The sequence below is a fragment of the Dipodomys ordii genome, unplaced genomic scaffold (assembly GCF_000151885.1).
Source record: "Dipodomys ordii isolate 6190 unplaced genomic scaffold, Dord_2.0 Scaffold3, whole genome shotgun sequence".
Lineage (NCBI taxonomy): Eukaryota > Metazoa > Chordata > Mammalia > Rodentia > Heteromyidae > Dipodomys > Dipodomys ordii.
Genome location: NW_012267219.1, coordinates 28,927,630 through 28,955,254, shown reverse-complemented (window position 1 = coordinate 28,955,254; position 27,625 = coordinate 28,927,630). Strand labels below are relative to the sequence as shown.

General features: G+C 39.9%; 2 protein-coding genes across 2 annotated transcripts in view; one reads left to right on the top strand and one right to left on the bottom strand.

Moving 5' to 3' along the window:
• Nucleotides 1–1,274: 1,274 nt before the first annotated feature.
• On the bottom strand, nucleotides 1,275–27,625 carry Metap2 (methionyl aminopeptidase 2). Its single transcript, XM_013021923.1, has 11 exons — nucleotides 27,401–27,625; nucleotides 25,565–25,669; nucleotides 20,507–20,572; nucleotides 18,431–18,533; nucleotides 14,747–14,908; nucleotides 13,281–13,462; nucleotides 12,034–12,128; nucleotides 9,997–10,093; nucleotides 4,583–4,686; nucleotides 3,495–3,610; nucleotides 1,275–1,939 (listed from the first exon to the last, which is right to left on the bottom strand). The coding sequence occupies exons 1-11, from the start codon at nucleotides 27,549–27,551 to the stop codon at nucleotides 1,687–1,689; spliced, it is 1,434 nt and encodes a 477-aa protein (XP_012877377.1). The 5' UTR covers nucleotides 27,552–27,625; the 3' UTR covers nucleotides 1,275–1,686.
• The window catches only part of LOC105989752, a 34,480-nt gene continuing 33,915 nt past the window's right edge, over nucleotides 27,061–27,625 (top strand). Inside the window, exon 1 of the mRNA XM_013021935.1 lies at nucleotides 27,061–27,179. The gene's annotated coding sequence lies outside the window, so the exon portion shown is untranslated. The remainder of the gene's footprint in view (nucleotides 27,180–27,625) is intronic.

Genomic DNA, 27,625 nt, shown 5'->3' with positions numbered 1-27,625 from the left:
CTCTAAAACTTTACTTGGGTCCGTTATTAACACCCTGGGCTTAGAAATCAAGCTCCTTGCTTTGATATTCCTTCCAAAGCACATAAACAGATTCAAAACCCCAAAGGAAGATTCAAGCCTTGTGTGCAAAGTGTGAATTAGTTGAGCTTTGCTGTTTATACAGCATCACAGAAAATGGAGAAATTATTCAAAGGTAGCTACTGAACATTAGCACCATAAAAACAGCTCAGACTGCTAAAAACTAGATTGCTTTCCCCAAAAGATAACATTTATAGCTCAGATGCTGAGAGCAGCTTCCCAATGTATCAAATGATTTCCTTATATAAGTCATATGTCTTCAGTCAAAAATGTTAAAAACAGCATCCCAGAGCAATAAAATCATTGTGCTAATGAATATACAAATTAAGGCTTTACCTTGGCACATAATTCTAAAATTAGGTTGTGGAACATTCCTAACAAATCACATATAATTGAGAGAACCAGTGGTTGGGCTCAGTTTGAACAAGCAAAATGTTTTGTTCTAATACACAAATTAACACTTAGATTCTATATGGAGGATAAAGGTTGCCTTCCAGAACACCAACATTTGTGAGGTTAAGAATTCAAACATGGCCTGGGAAGGTAGCTCAGTGGTAAGAGTGCTTGCCTCACATGCATGAGGCCCTGGGTTCACTTCCTCAGCACTACATAAACAGAAAAAGCTGGAAGTGGTGCTGTGGCTCAAGTGGTAGAGTGCTATATTCTTGAGCTGAAAGAGCTGAGGGACAGCGCGCAGGCCGAGTTCAAGCCCCACAACGAACCAAAAACAAACAAAACATTTGGTTTACTGGTAGAAAAAGCGTAGTTTCAACTTAGCCTCTTTAATTAGAACAAGACTTTGTACTTTTTGGGTCCAATGCCTTGTTTTTTATTTTTTAGTAAGTTGAATAGATTTCCTGAAAAATACCAATGAATAAAAGTGCTGAAATGCTGATGTTTACTAAAGTGTTCTAGGTTGGCACAATGTTTGTACTATGTTGTTTTAATTAGTACATCATCTCAATGACAGAAAAAAAAGAAAAGCAAGTACTAACTGTGGTTTATGAAGACAGAATATTCCAAAAGCTGTATGTTTGTGTCTGAGGAAAAAGATTATTGTATTTTATGCACATATTATTTTAGCCACCATGCCAGAAGTCTTGGTGTAGAAGTCGACAGTCTGGCTAAAAGGGCCCTACTTCCCTACATTGTTTAGCTACTTCCTGCTCAGAATTATAACCACAGACATTGAAATGTAGCTCTCAGATCTGAAAATGTCTTTATTTTTTAGAAAATGGATTCCAGGAAGGTTAAAAAGCAATACCAGAGGGCAGAGGTGCAAACTGGATGTAGTCATTCAAAGCATTCAAGTAAGAATATGGCAATATAAATATCCAAAAAGCATGTTGTAGGTGTTTAAAACAAATCATTTCTAACTAATTTGAGCTTTCCTAGACAGGGGAAACAGTTAACATTTGAAAGTCCTGAAAGCTTTTCCTTGGCTAATTACATTAGACTGTTTGCCTTTGATCAAATTCCTTTAAATATGGATAGAAGTATTACACAGGTCCACTGTTAAAACAGATAACATGTTGCGAATTAATTCTGGTATAAGGTACTCCAACAAAGCTTAGAAAACAAAGGTGTTGAGGTGGATTTGGACTAAGTTTAATAGTCATCTCCTCTGCTGACAACTTCTTTACAAGTTGGACGCAATAGTATGGTATGTTCAAACTGTGCTGTATACGATCCTTTAATGTCACATAATGGTGGATATGGATCAACAATGCCCAAGTCACACAGATTCTTCAAAGCCATTAAGTATTTACTTTCTCCCAAGCGATCGAGCCATCTGCGACAGAAGGCAAGGGTGCCAAAGTTTTCATTGATGACATTTAACAGGTGTTTTGTTCTTGGAAGCCTAAGAGGAGAGAGTAAGATTAATAGCAAGTTACCAATTCATTTCCCCCACTATGAAAAACTAAACCTTAGCTGTATCTTCACTTGTAATTAAAGCTCAAAATTTTCTGTAGCTCTTTCAAATAATTAAAATCAAGAATGTATAACAGCCCACCCTCAATTATAGACAGTAACTGATTAAGATTGCCTTGCTGTCAAACAAAGACCACATGCAAAGGTTTAAGCTCAAATTTCATCCTCTATAAAAGATTAAAAATACAATTTAAAATATGGAATCTTCCAACAAGAAAATATTAAGACTAAAATCCTAAGAATGCTAGCACAATGATCACTGACATGATTATGTAAACCTAGACTTGCAGGAAAATACATGCCCAAATTTTCAACCCACATGGAATTTTTTAACAGGCTAGTCTTTTCACTATAATACAGAAAGCCCTCGCCTATCACAGGGTTGCATTCCAGAGACCCCAGTGACAAATAAATACCCGCAATGTAGCAGCATTATATTTGTTATTTATATTTTAAGGCTTTATAAACCTTTCCCATTCTCATTAATATTAACGTTTTTTATGTTTTTATATTTAAATATCTCTAGGCAAAAATACTTAATACATACTGCAAAATCCTGAGTTATAGCAAAAACTCCACGATACAGAAAATATTTTTTTATTTTTGTCAGTCGTGGAGCTTGAACTCTGGGCTTGGGCACTGTCCTTGCACTCTTCAGCTCAAGGCAAACGCTCTACCGCTTGAGGCACAGCGCCACTCCAGTTTTTTAGTGGTTTATTGAAGATACAAGTATCATGGACTTTCCTGCCTGGGCTGGCTTTGAACTGCGATCCTCAGATCTCAGCCTCCTGAGTAGCTAGGATTACAGGTGTGAGTCACTGGTTCCCGGCTTAGAAAATATTTTTTAAACCCCTGAAGCTGCAATAAATGAACTGTGACACAGCAAGGGATGACTTGAAATCCAGGTGTTGTCAGTAATGAGGCTTGAACTCAGGGTCTGGGCACTGTCCCTGAGCTTTATTGCTCAAGGCTAGCACTTTGAGCCACAGTGCCACTTCTGGTTTTCTGGGTGTTAGTTGGAGACGAGTCTCAGACTTTTCTGTACAGGCTGGCTTCAAACTGAGATTCTCAGATCTCAGCCTCCTGAGTAGATAGAATTAGAGGCTCAGCTGAAATCCAGTTTTATTAGGCCATAAAAAATGTACACTTATTAAGCCGGGCACCAGTGGCTCATGCCTGTAATCCTAGCTACTCAGAAGGCTGAGATCTGAGGATTGTGGTTCAAAGCCAGCCCAGGCAGGAAAGTTCGTGAGACTCTTATCTCCAATAAACCACTAGAAAACCGGAAGTGGTGCTGTGGCTCAAGCAGTAGAGCACTCGCCTTGAGCTGAAGAGCACAAGGACAGCGCCCAGGCCCAGAGTTCAAGCCCCACCACCAACAACAACAACAAAAAAGTACACTTATTAATATACCACTTTATATATCACATTATGTATATGCTATTAATTGGAAAGATACTCAAATCATAAATATCAAGCCTCACCTTATTGGCACATGTCCAACATCAAAATTTTTCATGTAATGTGAACATTCCATATCATCATGAACGACACCTTTTCCTGTACTACCAAAGGTTTCAATGGCATACACTTCTCCTTCCTTCAAAAACATAAGGATCAAGGTGACAGAATAATTTAGGAGTAATTGCAATGATTTTTGTGTGTGAGTGGTCAGGGTCTTGGGTGCTTTTCCCCTTAAGGCTAGTACTCACAGCTCTACTTCCAGCTTTTTGGTGGTTAATTGCAGATAAGTCTCATGGACCTTTCTGCCCAGGAAGACTTGGAACCTCAATCATCAGATCTCAGCCTCCTGAGTAGTTTAGGACTACAGACTAGAGCTACCAGTGCTTGATTCCAATTGCCATTTTTTTTTTTTTTTGGTCCAGTCGTGGGGCCTGAACTCTGGGCCTGGGCGCTGTCCCTCAGCTCTTCAGCTCAAGGCTAGCGCTCTACCACTTGAGCCACAGCACCACTTCCGGCTTTTTTCTTTTTGCTTATGTGGTGCTGAGGAATCGAACCCAGGGCCTCAGGCATGCAAGGCAAGCGCTCTACCACTGAGGCACCTTCCCAGCCCCTCCAACTGCCATTTTTATTTCCCCCTTGATGAGGTCCTTATTCAACTTTTCTCTGCCTTACTTAGCACACTTTGACCTTCTGCATATATATCCCTTATCAGAATTGTAGGCTTTACATGGCAAGGAATTTTGTTCATTTCTATATCCCAGTATCTACTAAAAAAGACTAGCAGCTATAATGGTCAATAAATACTAAATATTGGATAAACAATACTTTGACAACCCGTTTTTACAGCTGACTGGCCCCTGGTTTGACTATAAACCATCGTCCCACAGCCCAAGTTCTGCAAGTATAAATGGTACCATTATTTCAATATACTAAATTGTCATAAGCTTTAAGTTGGGAGAAGGAAGAAAATGCTATCCACAGAAGTGCTGGGTAAGGGGTGTGGCTCATTGGTAGAGTACTTTCCTAATATATATATAAGGCCCAGAATTTAATCCCAGTTACAGGTAAATAAAAGCTCCAAACCCTTAATTGTTAACAACTTACATACCTCCATTCTTGTTGCCTCCCCTCCTTTCACGATGGGCACGGTTTTCCCAGCATGTATTCTATAAGGCCCAATTGAATGTCCATTTAGGTTACGGATTGGTTTCACTGTCATAGTAGAAATAGGGAAATACCCATTACTCAGGACCTCTAGAAAGACTGTTGGCCTTTATTATGGTTATAAAAAAAATCTAATCTCAGTGACAAAATTATAGAATAAACTGTGGGATAGTTACAATGGGAACATTATTCAACAACAAAAACAAAGCTATGGATACATGTAACAACTGGAATGTTATGATGAAATGAGCAAAAAGGCACAGTTATATACAGCAATTCCACTAAACGAAGTTCAAAATTAAGTACAACTAAAAAAGCTGTTAGAGATACATACTAGACAAAGATGTAAAGAGAAGCAAATGCAAATCCATTAGTAGTCAAAATAGTGGTTCACTAGAGTTAGGCTGCTGCAATTGGAAAGTCGTACAAGTTCTGTTTGAATATGTCCTCTAAAGCTCTTGTATTGATCCACACATGTACTTGATCCACAATACAATGGTGCTGGGAGGTGGAATCTAATGAGTTAAGAAAGCACTGACTCCATGAATAAATTAATGCTATTATCCTAGGAGTGGGTTCCTTGTAAGAATGAATGAAGGCCTACTTTGTATGCATGCTGGTTCTGTGTCTTGGCCCTTACAAGATGCCACAAAGTAACACACACAGCAAGGCCTTCACTAGATGGTAGTCCTTTGATCTTGGATGTCCAAGCCTATGAGAATTTCTGTTCACATAAGAGTACTCAGTTGTAGGTATTCTTTTATGACAGCACAAAATAAACCAAGACAATGGGATTGAGCGGTTTCTGGAACACAGACAATACTCTTGAAAGAGATATGGTCACATCTTTGGCAATTGAGAAGTTGAATGGGCTTTGTGCTTTTTCAGTTATACTCCATAAGTCTTTTAATAGTTCAAAAAAATAAATCAGCCAAGTGCTGGTGGCTCATGCTTGTAATCCTAGCTACTCAGGAGGCCGAGATCTGAGGATCACAATTCAAAAGCCAACCGGGGGCAGGAAAGTCCATGAGACTCATCTCCAACAAACCACCAGAAAACCAAAGAGGTGATAAGGTTCAATGGTAGAGCATTTACAACAGACAAAAATAAATAAATAAATAAACTCTATAGTTCTAGAATCCTCAGTATGAAGATATTTTTCTTCTAGAGCAGACTTAGGTAGCAATATTAAAAAAAAACTAGAAAATAATGACAAATTACAAATTTAGAGACAGCACAGTAAAGTAACTATCAAGATGCTTAAAAGAACCTTCATTAAGTAAGCTGAATTTTAAGATCTTGATGTAATTATTACAAAATCTGGCAAGCTGACCCCATAAGCCAATCACATTTTTGGGGGGGGGTGTCTGGTCATGGGGCCTGAACTCTGGACCTGGGCGCTGTCCCTCAGTTCTTCAGCTCAAGGCTAGTGCTCTACCATTTGAGCCACAGAGCCCTTCTGCCTTTTTGCTTATGTGGTGCTGAAGAATCGAACCCAGAGCTTCATGCATGCAAGCCAAGTGCTCTACCACTGAGCCACCTTCCCAGCATGCCAATCACATTTTTATCTTCAGAGTTTCTTAGCTATACCATCTAATATGTAGCTATACAAAAAAAAAAAAAACAAAAAACAATATAGGGATATCCATTTTTGCTTACACGTATTTTAACACAGTACTTTAAACCTGAGGACAAAAGATTTAAAAGTAAGCTACAATTCTTTATTTCCTGATTAAGGAACATGAAACTAACTTTATGGCCCCATTCTGCTATGTGGTTTTTTTTGAAATTGCTCCTTAAAGTTTAGCCCATTTCTTCATCCTCTCAATCTGAATTCTGTTATGTTCCAACTAAAAAACCTTATTAATACAGTAACATTTCCAAAGAGGAATAATGGAATAATAGAACCTAAAATGCTAGAGGAGCTTAATGGGAAAAATAAGAAGGCAGGTGTTAAGAATTCCAACCTTGGAATCTATTGACAGATATTAGAATTTTTAATAATTTCAGCAAATTCAGGGAACTCAATCTACAGGCACATTCAAGCAGATTTGTTGTTAAAATTTACTATGTAATAAATTCGGAGGGAACTAACCTCTATTTACAGTTTTGAACCTTCAAGTCAATAGGCTCATTGTACGGTACCACATTTCTCAAAATAGCTAGGCATTTAGTCTCTCAATCTTTTTCTCCTGGGTTAGATTGTGCTCTGAAAAGCTCATGTTATTAAAAGTCTGAGGTGTTAACAGAAACAGACAAGACTAAAATTGTTTCTAAACTTTCTATTTTTGGTCGGCTGTGGGGCTTGAACTCTGGGCCTAGGCACTGTCCCTCAGCTCTTCAGCTCAAAGCAAGTGCTCTACCACTTGAGCTACAGTACCACTTCGGGTTTCTGGTAGTTTATTGGAGATAAGAATCTCACGGACTTTCCTGCCCAGGCTGGCTTTGAACTGCAATCCTCAGATCTCAACCTCCTGAGAAGCTAGGATTACAGCATGAGCCACCAGAGCCTGGCTCTGTTTATAAACTTTTAAAAGAATTAGACAATATTTTGCAGAGGCAATACAGAAAAGTAGGTTTATCCTTACTCTTTTAACCCCCTAAGAGGAATATTTATAAGATTTTCACATGACAGTATTAAAAGCCAAACCTAGAGAAGATGTAAAGGAGATTATCTAGTACAATAACTTTCATCTCTTCCAGTCTTTATTTTTTGAGGGTTGTGGGGCTTGAATTCAGGGCCTACATGTTGTCGCTGATATTTTGTGCTCAAGGCTAGCATTTTTGAACTATAGCTCCACTTCTGGTTTTCTGGTGGTTAACTGGAGATAAGAGTCTCATGGACTATCTTGCCTAGGCTGGTTTTGAACCACAATCCTCAGATCTCAAGACTCCTGAGTAGCTAGCATCACAGGTATGAACCAAGAGTGCTCGGCTTCTCCCAGGTTTTTCACTGAGCTACTAAGAACATAGAAGAAAGGGGTAATAAGGTGGTATTTCAAATGAGATAGGGCAATGAATGTGAATAAAATAGAATACTTCTTTGAAGACCAATGACAGAAAAAAGTTTTTGAATTATGGCAAAAATTATGGGATGCTAATCCTATCTGGTTATCATATACATCAAGCAACTTTCTTAGAGAAAAGAAATGAAGCATCATAATCTGTGGCATCAATCTCAGAATTAGGGGCAAAAAGGGGAGAAGTGAACATTTAAGATTGTTGAATACAGGGACTGGGAAGGTGGCTCAGTGGTAGAGCGCTTGCCTTGCATGCCTGAGGCCCTGGGTTCAATTCCTCAGCACCACATAAGCAAAAAGAAAAAAAGCCGGAAGTGGCGCTGTGGCTCAGGTGGTAGAGCGCTAGCCTTGAGCTGAAGAACTGAGGGATAGCGCCCAGGCCCAGAGTTCAGGCCCCACGACTGGACCCCCCCAAAAAAAGAAAAAGATTGTTGAATACAAACCAGGACAACGACACAGAAGTAGAGGGAATCAGGGGAAAACATACAACAGTGGGAGCTGCACTGGACATTGACCAAAATGAACTAAGCAACTCAATGGCAGCGATGGGAGGGAGGGAACAAGTGGGAAAGAGGGAAGAGCTGATGCTATGCAAAACAAAAGAAATGTACATATCACCCAATGTGGAAGAAATAACTGTATTGCAAAGCTCATAGAACTCATGATATAGACCATGATAGACAATTTGCTCCATGAAAGTTAGAATGTGTTTGTGACTTTAACTAAGCATCACTATCCCACAATACTGTGAAATTTGGGAAATTATGTAACTACTTAATCACAATAAAAATTTTGAAAAAAAAAAGATTGTTGAATACATGGTAAATTTCAAAAACTGTCATGTAATATATATTTCTCAAAAGCAATTAACATGATATTTTTTAAGAACAGGGCCTGGGCACAGTCTCTAAGCTTCTCCTGCTCAAGGCTAGCACTCTAATACTTGAGCCACAGTTCCACTTCGGGCTTTTTTGGTAATTTATTACAAATGGAGTCTCTCAGACTTTCTTGCCTGAGCTGGCTTTGAACAGTAATCCTCAGATCTCAGCCTCTTGAATAGGTAGGATTATGGGTATGAGCCAATAGTGCCCAGCCAATCACCAACTCTTATTCAGGTAACTTTGGAACTTAAAAGATTACAGAATTTCTCTAAGGTCAATCTGCCTGGCTTCAAAGTATGGTTTCTCAATTGCTCTACAGTATGTCTATTCAAGTTTGAGCAGGTAAAGAGTATTTTGGCTTGCATTGACACCCCCTGGAATAGAGACCTAGAAGAGAAGATTTTCTGAAAATCAAAGCAGCAAGAAAGTTGAAGATAAAATGAAAGGGAACAATGGATACTGTCATGGTGACAAGACAGAGGAAAGGAAATGCAACCTGGCACACTGTAGAGATGAGAGTATCTTTAAAAACACAAATTAGTTTTTGCGACCTTTGATTCCTAAGCAGACACTCTACCACCAAGCTCCAACTCCAGGCCCCAAGAATACTTTGATACATAAAAAAAGGAAATTAAAGGGCTGAACAGAAAAAGATTAGCAATTGCCTCTAAGACTGGTGATAATTTTCAATATTGGTACATGGGAGAAGACTGTTATGGAAGGAATCACTGAGTTGGTCAGATGAGTAGTCATGCCAAAGTTAATTAAATCACTGATTCTGAATCTACACTCAGTATGCCAACACAAGTTAAGATGGTGCCAGAAGTCAAAGTGAGATAAATATGAGCAACAACAGACGCTGTCAGATCTCAGTGGAAGAACTGTAAGAATTGTATTTCACTAGGCCAAAAAACAATACCAACAAAAACCCCAACGGTGTACAGATGGCAATAGAAAAACACAATGCCAACTTTACTCATGTGAATTTCACAAAAACATGAAGTTACTAAAAGTAAGGGACAGGATACCAAGATAGTTTTGATTTGCAAGTCTATAATAAAGCTGAAATAACATTTTATCAAAGGAACTATTCTCTAAGAAATATATTATGTGTCTACAAAAAGGATTAAGCGAAGACCAGAAAAGTGAACTATGGCTGGGGAACCACCAGCTAGACCTGAGAACTGAGGGGACACACTGGTCCCTTCAACTAAAAGAATCAACTGCTCTCTAAGGAAAAGGCCTCTGGCTTCTGAATCCTGATTTGACTAGCCACACACACAAAAGAAAACTTACTCAAATTCTGGCCACCTTAGGGTTGCCCAGATGTCTTATCAAGCATCATAGTAGATTAGTAATAGCTCTCAAGTAATGACTACAGTAATTATTCAATGAACTGAGCAGCTGACTAAAACAAGGAAATCAACAGTAGTTTTGTGAAGTTGATTTCACCAAACCTTGATAGGTCTTCCCATCTATTTCTACTTCATAGGATTCCATAACTTCTTGGATGGCCTCACCAACATCACATAGACGAACATCAATTCCAGCACACTAAAAAAAGAACAATATATACTTTGCTTTTCAAAGTGTAAAATTTTATCATGGCTTATTTTCTTAATAATTTAAAATAAAGGACAACTAGGAAAACCGCTTTGTATATTATAAATACAACTGTACAAAAAACTTAGGAAGAATTTTAGAAAGATGGTAGAATAATATGCACAAGGAGTACTTGCACAGGCATGTACACAGCACACACACATACATACAAGGACTAAACAAAGTAGAAATATGCAAAAGATACTACCGAACAGCATAGCTTATGGATACAGAGTATAGGTGCACATCATTTTCCAGGATAGAATATGCATTGAACACAAGTCTCATGAAGTTTTACAACATGGTATCTTCTATAACCAAAATGAGATGAAGAAATCAACAGTGAAACTAATACTAGGGAACAAATTGAAAAACTTGTGAAAACCAAACACAATCATAAATATTGTGTTTTCTTGAGACAGGGTATGGTTGTATAGCCCAATCTATCAATGAACTTGCAATCTTTTTGCCTCAGTCTTCCAAGTACTGTGACTACATAGGTTACCATGCTCATGTAATACAGGACAGGAGCAGATTTGGAGAATCCTAATCTGGGGCCAACTTGAGCGAAAAATTAATGAGATACCATTTCAAATAAATCAATCGTAGTGGTGTGTGCCTGTAATCCAAGCCATAGAAATGCCACCTAGGTAGAAAGATTACAGTCTGAAGCCACCTCAAAACAAAAGACCCTACCCCCAAAATAAGCAAAACCAAAACAAGCAATCAAGAGTCTGAGTTCAAGCCAGAGTTCAAATAATATCTCAAAAAAACAAAAACAAAAACAAAAAAACACACCAAAACCAAAGAAAACAGCAGGTGAGTTGAGAAATCTACCTTTTTTCAATTACTAAGTTTTCACCAAGCATGGTCAAAAATAAATATTTTTTTTTTAAATCAAAAGAAATTTCAAAACAAACTGCAGCTCAGTTGATATGGAAAAGCTGTATTTCAGTTTCGTGTTATTGTCAGTTGTATTTAATGTTGTTTCTATATTCTTAAATTTTGTGACAATTATCCCACTCAAAAGACAAATGGCCAGGTGCCAGTGTCTCATGCCTATAATTGTAGCTACTCAGGAGGCTGTGTTCAAAGTTTGCCTCTGCAGAAAGTGTGTGAGACTCTCTTCTCTATCTCCAACTAATGACCAAAATATGGCAGAAGCGAGGCTGTGGTTCAAAAGGCAGGACACCAATCTTGAGCAGAAAAGCTAGAGTATAACACCAAGGCCTTGAGTTCAAGATTTAGCATTAGCATATGTGTGCATATGCATGCGGACACAAGCATGCATGCACATTCACACACAAATGTGAGGGAATCTGGGCTGCACCATGGTCTAGCAGGAAGATTAATTGATAAATCACAAAGAATTTGGGAGACAATGAAAATACTTTATAAAATTATAATTGTGTCATTTTGTATTTGTCAAAACTCACTGAATGCACAAAACTAAGTGAACCCTAAAGTAAACTATGGACTTTGGGTGATTACCATGAGTAAATGTTGGTTCAATGTTTTTAATACCTGAGTTTGGGAAGTGAACAGTGTAGGAACTTTTATGTGTGTGGGCAAACATTGTGGGAAGGTGTCTATACTCAGGTTTGCTGTGAACCTAAAATTACTTTAAAAACTAGTCTACTAACAATAAAAATGAACTAAATAAAGACAAACACAGCCAATTCTACAAGCAATAAATAAATAACATCTGTCTTAATAGGTAATAGTAAAGTTGAACCTTCAAAAAAGTCTGCAGTATATTACTATTATCCACCCAAGACCCTAAAAGTAGTAACTTAGGTAATTCCTCTTAACTACCCACAGGCCTTGAAACAGGATATATAAGTATTCAAAGTATGTTCAATGAAATAGCATGTAACAATTCACATACATACCTTTATTCCAGTATTAGTGGCATCTTTTACAGCTTTTAACAACATATCATATTTGGGATTAAAAGTGACAGTAAAAGCACAGTCAATAATCCTACCTGAAAAAAAAAGTTCATCTTTGAGTTTACTGATCAACTTATCTACATTATAGCATTTTATTTATTCATTTGTTAATTGTGGGGCTTGAATTCAGGTCCTTGTCTCTGAGCTCTTTTGCTCAAGGCTAGCATGCTATCTATACCTTTGAGTTACAGCACCACTTCTGGTTTTTGAGTGGTTAATTAAAGATACAGAGTATCATGGGGACATTTCTCAACCACCTGAGTAGCTAGGATTACAGGTATGAGTTACCAGCACCCAGCTAGTATATTATTATTAGCCTTGCTGAAGGAAAAGAGAATGCTGGAAGCATTCAAAATAGAATGAAGAAGAACAGCATCCCAAGTCCCCAGAGATTATTTATAATCAAGCAAAAAGGTAGAAACCATTTAAATATTTCAGAATGAAATATATCATTACAGGGGTATTTGTTACTCCTAAGACCTAGGCAGTCATGCAAGCAGAGAAACAAGCAAGAAAAGACCAGGAATATAGAATAGCAGTGCAGGGGAGAAAATATGGATATGACCATCAGCTCAAACAGTGCCACTTATCCAAGGTAGTAAAACCTTAAAATAAACAAATACTTAGTTGAAATTTGCTTTGTCTGCTGAGATAAAAATGTATTTGGGTTTAGGATTTGACATGATTGTAAAAAGCAAACAAATAGGGGCTGGAAAGGTGGCTCAGTGGTAGAGCACTTGCCTTGCATGCCTGACGCCCTGGGTTCAATTCTCAGTACCACATTAAAAAAAAAAAGCCGGAAGTGGCGCTGTGGCTCAAGGGGTAGAGCGCTAGCTTTGAGCTGAAGAGCTGAGGGACAGCGCCCAGGCCCAGAGTTCAGGCCACATGACCGGACCCCCCCCCAAAAAAAGCAAACAAATAAAAAACATTTAATAAACTTAAAATAATGACTTGAATGAAAAGTGTAGGACTATACTCCTCATATCCTGATATAAAGATAATAAACCTCAATTTCATTCTTAGTAGGATGCCTTACAGGAGATCTGCCTCAATATAAGTAGAAATTTAAGAGGCAAGAAAAAAATCTGAATTGCAATATTTATAGCTTCATCCAACACATAAATATTATTTTCTGCACCCTCCTTGGGGACAGGGCAGAGTGGTCAGAACTACTTCTATCAACTTACCACTTATATGTGTTCCAAAGTCTATCTTACAGATGTCATCATACTGTAATACAGTAGTGTCACCAGCATTAGGGGTATAATGTGCAGCACAATTATTGAGAGAACACCCAGTAGGAAATGCCAAGCCTGCGTTTAATCCATTTTCTTTTATTAGCTTGCGAGAACAGTCTTCCAATTTTTCACTAAAACAAAAAGAAAACAAAACATATTTACTTTTATAATCCTGGGGGTTTTTTTGGACTTAAGTGCTGTCTCTGGCCTCCCTTTGCTCAAGGCTAGTGCTCTACCACTTGAGCCACACAGTGCTACTTCCAGCTTTTTCTCTGATTAACTGGAGATAAAGAGTCTCACAGACTTTCCTACCCAGGCTGGCTTTGAACTGTAATCCTCAGATCTCAGTCCCAAGTAGCTAGGATTACTGGCATGAGCAACTGGCACCCAGCTCCATTTGTATATTCTTACAGCTCAGGAAATCCAGGATGCTTACTAAAATCCTTATTTGCCACACACAAGTGATTTGAACACTTTCTGGATATAATCTGATGCTATGCAAATATCTTATCTAGAAAAGATAATAAATTCCACTTTGAACTTCATGTACATGAAAGTTTCAAATCAATATAAATGATTGTATTTGCTCATGCTGTATATTTTAATTATCTAAATCAGAGGTACCTTTGTACCAATTATTTCAAGGATAATTTCAATTATTTCTGCAGGAAAACAACTTTATTGGTTTATTATTTTTATACCTAGGCACTTCAAGAATGTATGCATTTCTCAGTCCTGGGGCTCGAACTCAGGGCCTGAGAACTGTCATCCCTGCATTTTTTTTGTCAAAGCTAGCATTCTTCCACTGTGAGCCACAGTTGCATCTCTGTTTTTAGGTGGGTAATTGGAGGTTTCATTGACTTTTCTGTCCAGCTGGCTTTGAACCTCTACTCTCAAATCTCAGTCTCTTGAGTAACTAGGATTACAGGCATGAGCCACTGGTACTCAGTATGAATTTTTTTTTTTTTTTGGGTCCGGTCGTGGGGCCTGAACTCGGCCTGGGCACTGTCCTTCAGCTCAAGGTTAGCGCTCTACCACTTGAGCCACAGCGCCACTTCCGGCTTTTTTCTTTTTTTGCTTATGTGGTGCTGAGGAATCGAACCCAGGGCCTCTGGCATGCAAAGCAAGCGCTCTACCACTGAGCCACCTTCCCAGCCCCATCAGTTTGAATTTTTTTAATAGGGATTTCCAGACAGAATGTCAAGGTAATGAGTGTAAGTACACCTGAGTGAACAAACACACAAAAGAAGGTGCATGTCTGGGCATCTCTTATGTTTCCTCATTGCAGTGGTACTCTGAAGAACTCAGAACATATCATATAAAAGTTTCATTAACCAAGAAGTAGAAAGCCAAACATTATGTAGTACTAAAATTTTTTTTAAAAAAGGCATGGTCTTAAAATATATTCCTTTTACCAGATTTCTATCATTGTCATCCCAGGCTTGATCCAGCTCATAACATATTTTCTAACTTGCCGATGTGCTTCTGCAGCTTCTCGAAAATCATTCCAAATCTCTTCACTGGCTTGGTCTAATGCTTTCTTTTCTTCATTTGTAGTTCTCCAAGCAGCTGTTCGCCTTTACAATAGGCATAGCAGAATGAGTCAATAAAAAAACAAAAAAAACCCAGCACAACAAATATAAAAGCCAAGGAAAATTATACCAAATATTCAGTTTCTATGTGTCAAAGTTTCTGAAGTACTTAAGTACATACTTTTACCTTTTCAAAGATTTTTATAGCCAGATGTGGTAGCTCACGCCTATAATCCTAGCTACTCAGGAGTCTGAGATCTGAGAATCACGGTTCCAAAGGCTGCCCAGGCAGGAAAGTCAGGAGTCTGTGAGACTCTTACCCCCAATAAACCACCAGAAAACCTGAAGTGGAGTTGTGGCTCAAGGGGTAGAGTGCTTGCCTTGAGCTGAAGAGCTCAGGGCTAGTGCCCAGGCCCAGAGTTCAAGCCCCACAATCAACAACAACAACAAAAAAAAAAGATTTTTAGGTACTCTAATATCCTATCAACACACCAAAAGAGAATCAGCATAGTCAGAAGTGTCCTAGAAATAGATATATATTTTTTTATTTATATTTATTCATTTATTTATTTTTGTTGGTTGTCGGCTTCAACTCTGGGCCTGGGCACTGTCCCTCAACTCTTCAGCTCAAGGATAGTGCTCTACCACTTGAGCTACAGCTCTACTTCTGGTTTTCTTGTGGTTAATTGGAGTTAAGAGTCACATGGACTTTCCTGCCCAAGCTGGCTTTGAACCGTGTTCCTCAGATCTCAGCCTCTTCAGTAGCTAAGATTACAGGTGTGAGCCACAGGCACCAGGCTATGTCCAAAAATCTTGTGGGGAGGGAAAAAGCCATCCTTCTATTGCAAGTAATATATACAAGCCTCCAAAGACATATCACGAAAATTAGCCAACAGGGTTAAGTACAACTGTCCTCAGTATGGAAGGCTGGTTCCAGAATAGGATAGAGGTGTCCTTACCATGGGGTAAGTAAGATCTATGGATGCTCAAGTCCAATATAAAATGATGTTGTATTTGTATATAGCCTATGCACAGCCTCCTATATATAATCTCTATACTTTAAATACCTAATATAATGCAAGTGGTAGGTAAATAGTTGTCACACTATTGCATAAGGAATGTCAAGGAAAAACTGTCCATGCAGTTTTTTGTAAGCATGATCCAGTGGGCCAACCCTAAAGACCTGACCTGGAAGTCCATATACATTTCCTCAAAACACAAGCCTATGAAGACTTCTGATTATATGTCTAGAAGTAACCCTTTTTTCCCCCCCATGTAAGGCATCAGGGAATGAATTCAGGGCCTGTGCATGTTAAGGCAAACACCCTACCACTTAAAGCCACCTCTAGTGGAAGTAATCGCCCTTTCAAAGACATGGTTCACTGAGCTGGAGGTATGGCTCAGTAGTAGAACACCTGTGTAGCAAGTGCAAGTCCCAATACCAGTTTGGAGGGGGGGAGACATAGCTCTTATTTGTTGGGAAGAGGGAACAACTGGAATTTGAACTTTGAACTAAGGGCCTCACATTTACTAGGCACTTGCTCTACCACTTGACACACACCCCAAGTGTTTTCCTTGAGTTACTTTTGGATAGTCCAATGCAGGATCAGGGTAAAAATACGTTACTTTTGGATAGTCATGTATTTTTACCCTGATCCTGCATTGGACTGTGATCCCCCTATGTCTACCATATATCAGGGATTATAGGTGTATGCAACCATGTCCAGCTTATCATTTGAGATGACAGTCTCACTAACTTTTTGCCTGAGCTGGCCTCAAATCACAACCCTCTTGATCTCTATTTTCCAAATAGCTAGGATTATAGATGAAAGTCACTATGCTCAAAGAAAAATAAGTCAATGAATAAGTCAATAAAACAATACTACAGTAGAAGCTTTCTTGACCAACTATTTCGGCGACTGATGTTCCTAATTCCTTCCATAAAAAATACTGGTCAATGTCCATGCTGCTATGAATATCTGTGGCTGACAGTCTACTAGTCTGATAATAACAACAGCATTAACTTAATATTCAACATTCATCTGTTACTTGTCCAGGTGTTTTACATATCACTCCTCTCAACAAGCCTATGAACGGCCCATTTTATGAATGAAGAAATGAAGCCCAAGTCACAAAGAAAATTAAGTGTTAAAACTAGGTATCAAGCCGGGCGCTGGTGGCTCATGCCTGTAATCCTAGCTACTCAGAAGGCTGAGATCTGAGGATCGCAGTTCAAAGCCAGCCCGGGCAGGAGACACCGTGAGACTCCTATCTCCAATAAACCACCAGAAAACCAGAAGTGGCACTGTAGCTCAAGTGGTAGAGCGCTTGCCTTGAGCTGAAGAGCTGAGGGACAGCGCCCAGGCCCAGAGTTCAAGCCCCACAACCGACAAAAAAAAAAAAAAAAAACTAGGTATCAAGCGGGGCGCTGGTGGCTCACACCTATAATCCCAGCTACTCAAGAGGCTGAGATCAGAGGATCATGGTTCAAAGTCAGTCTGTGCAGGAAAGTCCGTGAGACTCTTATCTCCAATAAACCACTACAAAAACAGAAGTGGCACTGTGGCTCAAGTGTAGAGCGCTCGCCTCGTGCTGAAGAGCTGAGGAGCTGAGGGATAGTGCCCAAACCCAGAGTTCAACCCCACGACGACAAAAACAAACAAACAAACAAACCTAGATATCAAATTATCTGCTGGGTTCCAGTTCCCATGCTTCATCAATCCGCATGCCACTGTGAAGTTCTGCTGACCAGTTGAATATGTATTCTTACAGAACACTTCTATGTATAAGTTACTTTGTACCTAAATCAGTTTAAGTCATCTGTACTTGCTGTAATTGTATAAATTAATAACATATTAACACTGACGCCTCTGGAAAACTTGAATAAACAAATCATCAAAGTACTTATGTCAAATTAAGTGTAGACAGCTAGGTACTAGAGGCTCATACCTATAATTCTACCTACTTAGGAGACTGAGATCAGAGAATTGAAGTTCAAAGCCAGCCAAGGCAGAAGAGACTAGGGAAGAGACTCTTACCTCCAGTTAACTAGCAAAAAGTCCTGAATTCAAGCCCCAGTACTGTTCAGAGTGCTTGCACATGCATGTGCACAGAGGCGTTCTCTCTCTCTCTCACACACACACAACACACACATACAGGTGTGTATGTACATGTGGTAGATAAGATTAGTAAACGTTTTCAGGGAAAAAGATAAGGCACCAACCTTAGTATAAACTTGACTTTTTCTTCACAGAAACCCAAAATGAAAATTATAGATAATGCATTTATGAATAACTAATGGAAGGAAAAAGTAGAATCTAATGCAAATCACACTAAAATTTTGGGGTGAAAAATTTAATTTAGTCTTCATAAATATTTAACTTTTTAGTAGTTACTTTGTTTTTTTAGTCAACTTCCTACAGGTCCAAATTACTTTGGATAAGAGGGCTTCTATTTTCTTTGTTCCTGTGAATAAAGTCATAGATTTTCAATAGTAGGGCAAAATTAAATCTGTTATACTGCTAAGGTACAACTCTCAAAAGTGATAATGAAAGTTATGATCCTTACCCATCTTGTGTGGGTGGATATTCGCACTCTTGTCCTTTGGGAAACACACCATTAGGATATAGGTCACATATTGGAACGGAGGGAGGGTCTGTTTGAACTTTTGCTGTTAAGGTAGGAACAAAGCATTAATTCCTGCTGTTAAAAAAAAAACAACTAAGCAGTTATTTCATCCTTCTTAGTATAATAGTTATTATAGTTCTTGTGCTTTTTTTAACTTCCATGGTTTAAATGTAAACCTCTAGTTAACATTAAAATCAAAGCACCAGGGGAGTCACAGGGAATGGCTGACAAAAGAAAAAGCTTATTAAAAAAAAAAATAACCTAAACTGGGCTCCAGTGACTCACACCTATAATCCCAGCTACTCAGGAGGCTGAGATCTGAGGGTCATAAAATAAAAAACAAACAAACAAAAAAAAAAAAACACAAAAAACTAACCAAGTACTCCTCTCAAGAGATAAAAATGGAAGGCATCCCTCAAAATTCTGATTCACAAAATTTAGTATGCAAGATTTCAACTAGATTTTAAATCTCTAAAAGCCCAAAGGGCATCCAAGATTATTACATCTAACATGTTCTGAATTTTCAACCCAATCTTTTTACTCTTTTGGTTGGTTATGGGGCTCAAACTCTAGGCCTGCACACTGTCCCTCAGCTCTTTAGCTCAAGGCTAGTGCTGTACCACTTGAGCCATAGAGCCACTTCCCGTTTTCTGGTAGTTAATTGGAGATATCACAGACTTTCCACTCTGGCTGGCTTTGAACCATGATCTTCCTATCTCAGCTTCCAGAGTAGCTAGGATTACAGGCACGAGCCATGGGCTCCCAGACTCAACCCAATCTTTACTTCCTAACACCATCCAATCTCCTTAGTCACCTTGGTATATTTCCAGGCCCCTGAACCCACTTGGTTATGCATCTACAAAAAGACAATACAAACAGAACCATACTTTTACATAGTTAAAATAGCACAACTTAAGCAAGGTTTAAATTCTAAAACTTGTACTCACTATCTTGCCCATGTAATTTTAACTGTATTTTTTTTTGTCTTTTCTTTTTTGGTACTAGGGATCGAACCCAGGACGTTGTACTTGCTAGGTAAGCGCTTTGCCACTGAGCTACATCCCAGCCCGCCCATGTAATTTTAACCCCTCTGCTCTGTATGGTATTTTCACAATAAAAAAATAAAGAATTAAAAATTAAAATAAATAAATAAATAAACTCTAAAACCTTAGCCAGCTGCCAGTGGCTCATGCCTGCAATCCTAGTGACTCAGGAGACTGAGGAAGTGTTGCTATGATTCAAAGTGGTAGAGCACTAGCTTTGAGTGAAAAAGTTCAGGGACAGTGCCCAGGCCCTAAGGTCAAGCCCCATGAACAAGGTTAAAAAATAATTATATAACTTTAAAGAATTCATCCTGAACTTGTGATTAAATGAAACCAACTCACAAAAACCCTTCTTAGCTAATACCTATAGGAAATACTTACAAGATTGTTAAACCAAAGCATTATATAATTAGTTCCAGTAATTCAAACTCTTACATCTACTTCCCTGACAGATATTAGAATCTTAAACACTTTTTTTTTTTTTTTTTTTGGTTGGTCGTGGGGCCTCAACTCTGGACCTGGGCACTGTCCCTCAGCTCTTCAGCTCAGGGCTAGCACTCTACCTCTTGAGCAACAGTGCCACTTCCAGCTCTTTCTACTTATGTGGTGCTGAGGAATCGAACCTAGGGCCTCATGCATGCAAGGCAAGCACTCTACCACTGAATACCTTCCCAGCCCCTTAAACACTTCTAATGAAATCTTTTTTTTTTTGGGTCCGGTCGTGGGGCCTGAACTCTGAGCCTGGGCGCTGTCCCTCAGCTCTTCAGCTCAAGGCTAGCGCTCTACCATTTGAGCCACAGCGCCACTTCCGGCTTTTTTCTTTTTGCTTATGTGGTGCTGAAGAATTGAACCCAGGGCCTCAGGCAAGCGCTCTACCACTGAGCCACCTTCCCAGCCCCTTCTAATGAAATCTTTAAAGCTGTAAGCTTACAATCACGACTTCATCAAATAAAATTAAAAACAAGATACTAACGTCCTCTCTTCTTCTTCTTCTTTTTCTTCTTCTTTCCAGTTGCTCCATCTCCATCACCATCTCCATCTAAGGAAAATAATTACAATACACATCTGTTTAACTACCCAATAAAGAAATAAAACAAGCACAAGGAGATGTGTGCACATATTTTTAAACAGCATTTCATAAGGTTCACACAATACTCATAAAAATTTTTCTATGTTGCAGCTTTACATGTCAGTTTGACTTGTATAATAATCTGGGGCTTGAAGGCAGGGTGTAGGTGCTATCCCTGTGCTTTTTTTGCTCATGGTTAGTACTCTACCACTCTGGCTTTTGGTGGTTAATAGGAGGTAAGGATCTCATGGGCTTTTCTGCCTGAGCTGGCTTCCAACTGCAATCCTCAGTTCTCAAGTCTCTTGAGGTATAAACCAATGCCTGGCCTCAAAAGCAATTTTTAAAAGTATTATATTAACTCTTCAGTATCAACAGGAATTTACTGTGAATTTATCCAAAATAAGGTTTACAAAGGCTTTGCAGTTAAAACAATTACAAAAGGCCAATGTCGAAGAAATAACTATTGCAAAGCTCATAGAACTCATAAATGTTATAGACCATGATAGACAATTTGCTCCATGAAAGTTAGAATGTGTTTGTGACTTTAACTAAGCGTCAATATCCCACAATACTGTGAAATCTGAGAAATTACATAAACAGTTAATCACAGTAAAAAATCTGGAAAAAGTTTTTTTTTCCACTTGAAGTTAAAAATAAAGTAAATATTTTTTTAAAAAAAAAGGGCAAGTAAAAGCTGAGTTGGATATGGTAGTGTAAGCCTACAATCCCAGAACTTAGTTAGGATGATGAGAAAGAAGAATTTTGAGTAAGGCTAGCATGGGCTATGAAACAGAGAGAAGGAAAAGGGAAGTAAAGGAGGAAGGATAGACAAAAAACACAAAAGAGCCTGATGCCCAAAAAACCAGAGTTGAGAACTATGTTGTGGTACCCAAATCTACCCACAAATCACATTGCTATGAAACAGGGATGAATAAGATACTATCCCTATTAGAAGTTGATTGTTTTACTTTGTGAGGTGGTACAACCTTGAAACCTCAGCACATAGAAATAGGAGGATGGCAAGTTGAGGATACTCAAGGCCATCCTATATAGAGAGTAAAATCTTGTCTCAGCGCCACTTTGGGTTCTCTGGTGGTTTACTGAAGAAAGAGTGTCACGGACTTTCCTGCCCGAGCTGGCTTTGAACCAGGATCCTCATATCTCAGCCTCCTGAGTAGCTAGGATTACAGGAGTGAGCCACCGGAGCCGGTGGGCTTGAGATTCTTATCTCTGATTAATAACCAAAAATTGGAGGTGTGACTTAAGTGAAATGCCAGCTGAAGCCCAGAGTTCAAGCTCCAGTATTCACACATACATACCCACCACACACAACAAAAGAGGAGCAGAGGGCTGGGAAGGTGGCTCAGTGGTAGAGTGCTTGCCTTGCATGCCTGAGGCCCTGGGTTCGATTCCTCAGCACCACATAAGCAAAAAGAAAAAAGCCGGAAGTGGCGCTGTGACTCAAGTGGTAGAGTGCTAGCCTTGAGCTGAAGAGCTAAGGGACAGCGCCCAGGCCCAGAGTTCAGGCCCCATGACTGGACCCCAAAAAAAAAAATATTAACTTTCTACTAACATATTCATCGTGTGTGGTGCTGACTATAGGACTGGGCACTGTTCCTGAGATGTTTTTGCTCAAGGCTAGTGCTCTACCACTTGAGCCATAGCTCAACTTCTGGCTTTTTCCTGGTTAACTGGAGATAAGAGTATCACAGACTTTCTCCTACCTGGACTGGCTTCAAACTGTTATCCTCAGATCTCAGCCTTCTGGGAGCTGGGATTACAGGTAAGAGCCACTAGCTCCTGCCTTACATGAGCAATTTTTAAATGTATCTCATTCATATGTCTTATTACTACATGGAATATGTAAAATTATTGCGCTTAAGGAGGCACAGATAGACCTCAGGTTGAAAGCCAACCTTGCTCCCCAGCAAAATTCTGCCTCAAAGAAATATCCAGTCATGCTGCCAGATACTCAGTCAACTTTTTGCACTCAGTACCTTCTTCCTTGACTATAATCCCTCTCTCCTTCAATATCTAAACTAGCCCATTTCCTACCTTCATTACCTCAGTCAACAGCACCAATATCCTGCTACCCAAATTCAAATGCCTATAATTCACTAATGGCTCTTCCTGCTCCCCAGATAGAAAGTTTCCATCGCTGCTGGACTAGACCAGGGGGGGCCAGTTCCCTGTACCTTTAGGATATATACAGTTCACAAAAATCATACATATTCTGCTCACTGGTTGCCCCCAGCTCTATCTGATTGTATTTGATAATTCTGCATGGCCTGTAAAAGAATGCGATAAATGTCCAAGTGGCCCTTGATAGGAAAAATGTAGATTTTTCCATCCATGCATTACACCCTTTTCATTTCTGTTATTATCAGTTTCATTACTGCATGCCTGGACTATTGCCAAGGAATCTTCCAAACCATCTCCTTGCCTTTTCTATATGTATTCTTTTTTCAGGATTCTCAATGGATCCTCTCAAATGGCCAGTTCGTACTGTTCATTATGCTTCAAAAACTCTGAGTACCATCCTGATTTAAAATGGTCTTTTCTGTTTGCTTTTAGTCAAATCCTATTCCTGTCAGTGAGTGTTCCTCCAAATTCCACCTCCAAATTTAATTATGACACACATATAAAATACTTTTTCACCTCAATTTTGTCTCCCTGTTTTCCTAGAGAAGAAAAACTGAAAACACTAATTTTCCAACCCCTCAAAGAATACTCATAACAACAGATCATACTAATTCTGAGTATTGAAATGAACTAGAAAAGTAATTAGTTCATGTTGGAGAAATATTCTTAACATCTTCTTTAATATACTGAAGACTTCCAATTTGACATGTCAAGAGATTCAGCTAACTTTATAAGTGAAATGTAAAAAGGTACATTTCAAGATTACCAGTGTCTGATATTCTATACACAGTGAATATGCAACCTTGAATTTATGTATTCCTTTCTTCAAAACATATTCAGAGGGCTGGCAAAGTGGCTCAGTGGTAGAGCGCTTGCCTTGCATGCTTGAGGCCTTGGGTTCAATTCCTCAGCACCAAATAAGCAGAAAAAAAAAGCCGGAAGTGCACTGTGGCTCAAGTGGTAGAGAGCTAGCCTTGAACTGAACCAGGCCCAGAGTTCAGGCCCCACGACTGGATCCCCCACAAAAAACAAAAACAAACAAAAAAAGTTCAGAATACGAAGACTAAATTAAGGTAGAATGAGACTAGGTGTGATTAAAGACTTGTGAGCAATGAATATATCTTTCTTTTTTTTTTTTTTTGTCGGTTGTGGGACCTGAACTCTGGGCCTGGGCGCTGTCCCCCAGCTTTTTCTGCTTATGTGGTGCTAAGGAATCGAACCGAGGGCCTCATGCATGCAAGGCAAGTACTCTACCACTGAGCCACCTTCCTAGCCCCTGAATATATCTTTTTAAAGGAAAAACAACTACTCATAGCTGGGTGCTGGTGGCTCATGCCTATAATCCTAGGCTTCCTACTGATGAAGCTGAGATCTGAGGACAGCAGTTTAAAGTCAGTCTAGGCAGGAAAGTCCTTGAGACTTTTAGCTCCAATTAACCACCAGAAAACCGCAAGTGTCGCTGTCGCTTAAGTAGTACAGTGCTAGCCTTGAGCTTAAGAGCTGAGGGACAGCACCTAGGCCCAGAGTTCAAACCCCATGACCAACAAAAACAACTACTCTAGACAGTCCTTGCAAATGTTGAAAAATATAACCCTAGGTTAATAATGCTTAAGTAGAACAATCAGTTCTGGCAGTACATAGCTGCAAATCAAAGAGAAAAGCCCCTTTCCTCCTGTGCCAGAACAGGTTGTAGAACAACAAGTTTCCTATGTAATTTCCCCTCATTTTACCATCTGCACATCAATATGGAAAATTATAGAAGTTGCTGTCTTAAAAAAAATCTTTTTTTTTGGGGGGGGGTCAGTCATGGGCCTGAACTCTGGGTGCAGGTGCTGTCCCTCAGCTCTTCAGCTCAAGGCTAGCACTCTACTACTTGAGCCACAGTGCCACTTCTGGCTTTTTCTGCTTATGTGGTGCTAAGGAATCAAACCCAGGGCCTCATGCATGCAAGGCAAGCACTCTACCACTGAGCCACCTTCCCAGCCCCTTAAAAAAATCTTATAGTATCTAAAGAAGTAAGGGTTAGGGAATTCCTAAGGACTCAGAAACATTCCAATATGCTCCTTGGAGAACGAAGAGAGATAGCTTGAATATACAGAAGAAAAAAAAAAGGAACAGACTTAGGATCAAGTGCTAGGTTTTAAATTATGGTTTTACTTAAAAATATGTATTTGCTGTGTCACCTTAGGCAACTCACATAGTCATCATTTTTAATCTATAAAACAAGATACACATAAAAGTATACAATGATAGAACATATTTACATAGGAGCTGTTCAATACTACTAAATCAACAACCTCCTCAGTTTTACTTTTTCAGTATTTACCCAGTATGTGGTTAAAGTTTTGTGGAGGGTTTTTGGTGCTGATCCTGGGGCTTGAACTCAGGGCTTGGCTGCTGTCCCTGATCTTTTGTGCTCAGGGCTAGCACAATACCATTTGAGCCACAGATCCAATACCAGCTTTTTTGGGTGGTTAATGGGAGGTGAGAACTTCACAGACTTTCCTGCTTAGATCCACAAATCCTAGCTTCGCCAAAAGTTTTAAAAGCCAAGTACTTTTTTTCTCCTAGTACTGAGATTTGAACTCTGGGTCATGAACAGAAAAATAGGGACAGCTCAAGTTGAGATCTCTATTATCTAAGAGCTATTAAACATACTCCACTTACGGAGTTGCTAATAGCTATCTTTTCCTTATCTGTGATATTAATAAAACTTAACAAATGAAATGTCAAGAGAATAATGTGTATGGACAAATTTTTGTCTAAAGAATGTCAAATTTTCTGTCTTATCTAATCACTAAGTTCTAATTAACCATATACCTTCATCATCATCATCTTTTTCTTTCTCTTCCAATGCTTGTCCCTCCAATTGTCTTGTTACCTCGTCCACTGTGGTTCCTAGTTCTTTGTCAGGTTCCTGTTGCCCTGTTGATTGAATAAAATGGCTTAAGTCAAATGAAATTATCACACTTGATTATGTTGTAATGATTTCAGAATGTTCACAAATCTTTTCTTGCAAAGTCCTCAGAAAACAAAAGTAAGCATTACTGTGAATAACGTTAGGTGAAAAAAAAATTCATATCTTAGTAGCAATGTCTGCTCATTAATTTCATTCAACAAAATATACACATGCTAGTAGCTACAGGATAAATTAAAAATGTGAGCTAGACCCTATTGAGTAGTTCAACTTTTAAACTTAGTAATTAACTATAGTAAATATTTTAATTGCTAGATAAATCTAAAGAAAGACAATAAATGCAGAAGACTATATATAGGAAGAGGATTCATTTGGAATATTTCTTCAAAAAGCAGGTATTCTGGGCTGGGCAAAATCAAATTATATAGGAAAAGATAGTCCACTAGTAAAATACAAATTCTTAAACTTCTAAATACAAGACCAGGACCAGCCTAGCTATAGGAGCAATATTTGTAGAAATAAAGAATACCCAGGGCACACAATGAAGTGGCATTCTGGTTACTAAAGAGGATTAACATTGAGAAATACAACCATTGGAAAAAAACATATTAGGATCTAGCTTGCTGCACACCTTCAGGGGCAAACTGCAGAGTGTGGATTTCATTAGAAAGCAAGACACAATCAGCCACCACACCACATGTGTCTTAGGATTCTAATTTTTCTGAAAGAGACCCAGAAAAGCTAAAACTCGCCCTCTTTCTCTAATCAAAATCTCAGGATAAAGTTTTTCTGCTCATTTTCCATCACACACACACACACACACCCCTCCGCAGCTGACTTTCATCAAGACACGGGGTAAAAGTAACTAAAAACAAGCAACAACTAATAAAAGAGCTTGGAGAAACAAATCGTGATCTCCAAAGAAGACACTGTAACGCTCCAGGTTATAAAACCATCCAGCTGCTTTCCCTTCCCTGATGACACCCAGTTCCCCTGCCGGCCCCAGAATATCTCGTTCTGCACGGAGAGTTGGCATCTACAATTTACACCTTTAGCAGCTTGACGGATGCTCTGGGTGGAGACTTGGGCGGGTGAAAATTCGCACCGGCACCACTACCTCTCCGTGACACCGACGCGCTGGCACCTCCGCAGATCCCCCAAGTCTGATCCCCGCAATGACCACGGGAGGGGGGGGGAATGCAAAACAACGTCTCACGAAACAAAACAATCCACATGGGAAAACCCGGACGAGGGGGCGGGGGCGGGGCGGGAGCACGCGCTCGGGCTAGAGCTCCGTCCACCCCAGCCCCCACCCTCAACGCTCCGAGGTCCCGAGCTGTTCCCGCGGAGAGGCGCTAGTACCGGTCTGAACGGGATTTTGGAGGCGCCCGAACGGCGCGGAAGATGGTAGAGCGGCGCTCGGTGCAGGGGTTCAAGCCCGTGCCGTGGCCTGCGTGGGAGCCGAGTTGTGGCAACACCAGGGGCGCCGGCTCCGCGACCTCCGAGCGCTCTACTGAGGTACCATCCTCTCCCGCACCCCCAAAGCCACCGCGGGGCGAAGCCGCCGCTCCTCCTCTCCGCCCAGGCCCGGCCACCCATCTTAGTCGCGAGCTCCGGATGCCCCGGCTCTTGTCATCACCCCCCCCCCAGCCCTCCCTCCACTCCCCGCAACCGGGCCTCGGCCCAGGCGTTCGGCCATTCCAGGCAGCGACGGAAGAACCTCGAGCTTTCCCTCTCACCTGCAGCAGCTCCTTTACTCTTCTTCTTCTTCCGTCTTTTTTTCTTGGCCGCCTCCTCCGCTGTCGAGGAAGCTCCTTCTTCCCGGTCGTCGGGATCCAGGTCACCATTCAGGTGGCTCCCGGAGGCCGCGGCCTCCTCCACACCCGCCATGTTGCCCGAGAGCGCGCGAGGGAGTGAGAGCGAGCGGCGAGGGCCCCGCTCCTTCTTCACCCACCTACACCAGC